Genomic DNA, 6,106 nt, shown 5'->3' with positions numbered 1-6,106 from the left:
CTAGGACTAGAAATGTTATCCTTTTGTTGTCATAAAGCAATTTTGTCCTTTTTTTAGACCTGAATGATATCTTCCACAATATTATGTCTATGTAAGTAATGTGGAATAATCATAAATGGCAGTGGTTTATTTTTCGACCTGTTTCCTTGTCTGTGGTTTGACCCTTTTGGGTGTTCCGGGGTCGTTAGGGTCAGAAGAATCCGTCTTTCCTGAGGGCCCGTTCTCTTGGTGGTGATGTTATGTGTGAAATCCTCTGTGTTGGATCGGAGTTGCCCTTCAGAAAGGCATCATATCCATGCCATTATGCTATTGGTACTAAACTAGTACTTTGCAGTAGGCATTCATAGATATGAGAGGGTGTTATTTCCTTTATCAGAGAATATTTATTAGACAATAGTGATTCTAATTTTGTTTGTGTCTCTTCTTGACATTTGATGATCAAACCTGAAAGTGGGGTATCGTTTAACCGACAGTTTTTAAGAAACACCGCACTATCGCTTTAATTTCATTTTATTTTTATAGTGCTTTTTACAGTCTGTCACAAAGACGCTTTGCAGAGTAGCAGAAGGACAAACACCAGGCCTGAACCCCCAAAATAGCAAGCAGCATATCCTAAATTTAATGGGTTGAGACAGGATTTCAGTTAAGTTTGACTCCAGTGAGAAAACCTCTTTGCTTCATGAAAGTATGAAGAGTGCGTAGGTTTATTTGCAACATTCATTTATATTGTAAGGTAAACTCAACTACAGTAACTACTGACTTTTAAATGCAAATGTGTTTGTTTTGAAGCACCACTTTTTTTTACTCATGCAATTTGGCAACTATTTGAATGTCTTATAGATACCTTCCTACTGGGAGGAGCAGCAGCCTGTAGTAATGAAGTTGGAGTACATAATCGGCTTTATTATGTTGTGTGGACGATTTGGAAAATTGATTGGCAGTATATTTCACAGCACATTTATTACTTCAGTAGGTGTCATTTGCAAACATTGTGACATGTCCGTGTTGGAGCACGATGTTTGACTGATGGACCTGTAGGGAAAATGAGCTTGTCTCCTCTTTTCCATTCCTGCCACTTTAGTGGACACTTGATTTTACAATTGATCTTGGACATCTGTAAACAGATTTTAGTCCGAGGAATGCTACAAAAGGCCAATCGCTGGGTATGTATCAAAGTGTTAGGCTGAGATGCAACTCCAGTCTGCTTGTGCCAAGTCAAGGCAGTCACACATGAAAGATCTGTATTTGTAGAGTGGGCTTAGGGCAGCTTTTGTGAACCAGAAACAAACCGATGGCCTGACTTTTAAGTGCAGATTTATTAGCATTACAGCATGCAGACACCACATTCATTCTTTATATTCACACATGCCATTTGTCATGCTCATCGTTTGAACGATGGGACCAGATGTTGCTCAGGGGCTCTTCAGCCGTGATGGAGGTTTGCTGGCTTTGTGCAGAGGTTCTAAGACGGGTTACGGGGACTCGGGATATTGGGTGCTGACTGGCTGGCCTTGAGAAGAGCAGGGATTGCAGAATCATCGGTGAGGAACGCCGGTAGCGAGGTGTGTCCGGGCGCGAGGTACTCGTACAGGTCCTCGTGGTCCGGAAGGTTCCTCCAGCCGGGCTCGGCCGGGTCCAGTGTGGAGGCGGACGAGTGGTACCGGTGGAGCACGGGCGCTGAGCTGGACCGGTACGGGTGGCCCGTGATCAGCCCCACCAGCTTGGTGGCGTGGTCCTGGTCCGTTTGGATCCTGAGCGTGTACGAGGGTCGGCCGTTTTCATTGGCCGCTCCGGCACGGACCACCACGATCTGGGTCAGCCTCCTGAAACGACCAGAACCGACAGAACACATGGGCCGGGGCAGCCGGAGGCACCGTCACGCACACACACACACACTCGACAGGTTTACGTTTCGGTTTCGTTGTGGATAAAATGCCAAACGGCGCCACCTGCTGGAACACAGTGGACAGTTCACAGTGTTGGGCGTGTTGGGATCTACAGCATCAGATCTTTCACATTTAACCACTGCCCTCAGCTACTGCTGGGTGACGTGACCCGGCACCGGAGATGACCACAGTCATGTGCAGGGTGGTCTGTAGTGTAGTGGTTAAGGTAAATGACTGGGACCCGCAAGGTCGGCAGTTCGATTCCCGGTGTAGCCACAATAAGATCCGCACAGCCGTTGGGCCCTTGAGCAAGGCCCTTAACCCTTTTTTTTATTGCTCCAGGGGAGGATTGTCTCCTGCTTAGTCTAATCAACTGTAAGTTGTTCTGGATTAGAGCGTCTGCCCATGGCAGAAAGTGTTATGTGTACGTGTGGCGGTGCGAGACCTACTGCGTCAGGAGCCTCTGGTTCTGCCGGCGCCGGTGGATGCAGCAGATGACCGCGATGGCGAGGAACACGATGACCAGCACCACCGCGACGATGATGAAGATGTCCGAGCGGAAGAATTCCGCGAGTTTCCGGAAGCGGGAGCCGGTCTGAACCCCTGAATCGCTCATGGTCCAGACCCTGCCCCCAAACGCAGCCTAAACCAGGGGGGAGGGGGGAGCGGTCATCTCTGAGAACGTCCAGCACAACACCAACGCCAGAGCATCATCCAGACCTGATTTCAGCACCAATGCATATACATTCATGGTGGATATGTTAGCCTTCATTCATTTGTATTTTTATCCTTCTGACATTTGACAGCAGATGCTAAATAGCCGAGGGTTTAAATAACCAAAAATGGGTGAGGCCGCTACGCTATCAGTGCCTCACAGAAGTAAACCAAGCGTAATGATTTCCAGTGAGCAAAATCATTTTCACTGATTGACAAGTTAATTGTCATGGGGTTCATGAACTCACTTTGACCACCACTGAGTCTTATACTATAACTTATAATGGCAATCCTGATAAGCACCGTCCATCCCTGTGTAACTTCGTCATGTCCATAGTTCACACCTCTTTTATGCTAATAGTAGGCCACATGATATTTAAAATAGGCCGACATGTTGCATTGGGGACGGTCAAAACACTGCAGCAGTTTTTCTTACCTATGATTCCACGTTCGTTGTGTTTGTTTTCTACGTGCTCTTTCAATAAAAAAGCGCCTGGAGATAAGAATATAGACAGTTAGCGATAACCCACATAAATAATCGGATTTTGTTTTGTTACGAACTCGTAGCCTAGTGCCCTCTATGACAATCTCCGACGTCATTGTGTTCGGTGGATCGACTTGACTTGACACCTTAGAAACTAGTTCAGGAAAGATAGGATGCACTGGAACGCTGCTTCCCCGATGTGAACAGTTAACTTTTTGAACTTCATTACGTACCCTCGTTCGCCATTCGATTCGTCAGCTGTCGGGTGAAAGCGGAGTTCACCGAAGGTGACGTCAGACGCTTAGCAAGTCCTGTGCGCTAGCTGCGAAGAGGCAACAAGACGGAAGCGCAATGGCGACATTGGATCGAAAAGTACCCAGTCCGAATACGTTCCTGTACAAACCGTGGTCTGCTTTCGTCGATGCCGTAAAATTACAAAACTCTGACAGTAAGATCACGGCACGATATTTCTCATGTTTCAGATCGAGTTTTCACTTATGGATAGAGTTGTTAAACTGAGAATGAACGCCTATCGCTGACTAACTAGCTGGCTAGCTGCTGTAGCTAACGTTAGCTGGATGATGTTCTGTCCGTGCATTTCTGTGCTAAATTAGCCTAGCTTTTTGCTCATGGCTTGTTCGCCTGCTTTGTGAACAAGATCAATTCTCGAAGTTAACAGCAAATTGAGTTGTTCGGGCACATTGTTTTCGTAAACGAAGAAGTGTCAGCGTGCTGTCACTGTGATTAATGTCTTGGCTGTCAGAGAGACGGTATCTCACTAGCTGGGTGAGCTAACTTGGGTTGCTAGCGAAGTGTTTAGGTTGGCTAGCTCGTTGGATGTATTTTTCTGACATGTGGGCCAGGTAGAACAGTTAGTTTATAACTGGCATCACAGCCAGGTAACCAGCATAAAATGCCATTGCTGATTTAATGTGCAAATCTCGAACCGAAGAACGGCTGACGTAACGTTGGTGGCTTGGCTGTGTCCTACAGTTGCACATGTTGAAGATACGGGGAAGGATTTCGGGAACGGCAGGGAGGCGAGGAAACTCAGCCGAGAGGGTAAGTGTGACTGGCACCGGGGCAAAGCTTCGTCGAGCCGTCCGTCTCTGTTACGTCTGCATGGTGGCGATGGGCGTGACGGCATCCAAAACTTAAAATGCGCGAAAAACCGTCCAGGAATTGTAACTTACTCTGTGGAGTGGGCGGTCCCTGATTACGGGACGTGATTGCCTGGCTGCAACCTGCATGGTGGTTGTCTTCGGATGCGGTGATCTAAATAATACCGTTTTTTCTTTTTTCTGTCAGTGGTTTTTTGTCTGCCCTGGTGTAAATTCGCATGAATTCAACACTGCCGAACAGCCTAGCCGTTGACATTTCCTTATTCATTTATCTGCAAGCGTAGAAAAAGGGAGGGCTGATATGATATGATGCGTATTTAAAGTTTAATTGTTAATTAGAACATCTAAATGTTCTGCGCATTTGGATAGAAGTACCGGTCTCTCATGACCTCCATTGCTGCTTCATCAGCTTATCGACTGGGTCAAACAAGTGCAGATCAGCTGCAATCCTGCCATAAGAAATAAAAAGTGTCCACATCCTGTCCATAAGTGCTGCCCACCTCAGTGTTCTGCAAATATTCACAGCATTTTGATGAGAATCTCAGTCCGTTGCCATTCTTCTGTCAGTCGTGCAAATTGGTCTGTGTTTTTGTGGGGCGTATTTTTTCCATACATTTGAGAGCACACGCCCATGTTTCCACCAAGCCCTTATGCCACCTCGATGACAACTCGGTTTCCGTCGAACAACCCAGCTAACGCAAAACTTTGTCGTGATGTCACTGCGGTGTATTGTTGTAACATTGACAAAACATTCCAGTAACATTGTGAGAACATCTTGTGTGAGCTGGGAAGGCAGTCTGCTGGACAGAGACTTGAGGGCTTGGTGCTCCTGCCAGGAAAGTTTTAGTTTAGCTTTCTCTGGAGCTCAGTTTCATAGAGAGCACATTACTATTACTGTTACATTACCGTATACATCACAGTCACTAGGCAGAAGCTCCTATCCAGATGTATGTTCAGTGGAGTTCATCCGTATCAGGAATACAGCAATACAGTGTCACCAAGATGCCTATTTATAATCACTGGGTGTAATGCTATTATAACAAACGACAAAACTGTAACGAAAGAAAGTCCCAATGGCCTGTTGTTACACAGCCAGAATGGTATCCAGAAGCAAATAAAAAGAAAGAAAGAGAAAAGGTGCATTCCACCCCCCACCACCAGGGGGCAGAACAGGCCAGAGACATGAGCTGAGCAAGCCTTCTGCCTCTATAGTTCAGTGACAGTTTGCGGTGTTACTATAGCTAACCAGATGGCAAGCCCAGCAGAGCTGTGTTTACATTCCCCAAACACAAACCACGTCACTACAGAACGATGAAATCCTGCATATTTTGAGGAGGACATTTTAAATGCAGCTTTGCTGATAGAAGTGAGAGGGAGGTTCTTGTAGGTCAAGAGGTGAATATATTTCTCCTCAAACCCTGTCTATTTTGTTGACTAGCAATGTAACAAAACATCTTAATTCATACAAACAAGTGGTCGTAAACTAGTCTCCTCGCCATGGCAACCATCTGTCTTTGTTTCATCCACTCTGTGCAGGAGTTTAATCTGAAAGCGGCTTCCCGGCGAACACAGAACGTTCTAACAACGTTACTGGAAAGTTTTTATTGACGTTATACCATTGCCACTGTGGCAGCAACATTGTGAGAACGTTGTCAGAGCAGAGTCACCCTGCAGGTCCTGTCTCTCTCTGACAGCACGTCCTCATTAGTTGTTGGCTAAAATCAGTCCACTCGGATTTGGCAGAAGGGAAATGCGCTTAATGACCAGGTCGCGAGTGGTTTTTTGGGGGACTGATTGTGTTTCCCGTCTTGCGCACATATGCCCACAAAGGGCTGTCATCAGGCTGACGTTGTGAATCACGCCAAGGTGTGATAACGGGTAACGCACTTTAACGCCCTCCG

At 46.3% G+C, this 6,106-nt stretch overlaps 1 protein-coding gene across 1 annotated transcript in view; it reads left to right on the top strand.

Moving 5' to 3' along the window:
* Nucleotides 1–3,421: 3,421 nt before the first annotated feature.
* Nucleotides 3,422–6,106, top strand: part of LOC133118819 (ataxin-7-like protein 1) — a 13,451-nt gene continuing 10,766 nt past the window's right edge. The window contains exons 1-2 of the mRNA XM_061229080.1: nt 3,422–3,532; nt 4,078–4,146. Coding sequence (XP_061085064.1) covers nt 3,436–3,532; nt 4,078–4,146 — 166 coding nt within the window. The 5' untranslated portion in view covers nt 3,422–3,435. The remainder of the gene's footprint in view (nt 3,533–4,077; nt 4,147–6,106) is intronic.

The sequence above is a fragment of the Conger conger genome, chromosome 19 (genome assembly GCF_963514075.1).
Source record: "Conger conger chromosome 19, fConCon1.1, whole genome shotgun sequence".
Classification (NCBI taxonomy): domain Eukaryota; kingdom Metazoa; phylum Chordata; class Actinopteri; order Anguilliformes; family Congridae; genus Conger; species Conger conger.
This window is presented reverse-complemented; position numbering and strand designations above follow the sequence as displayed.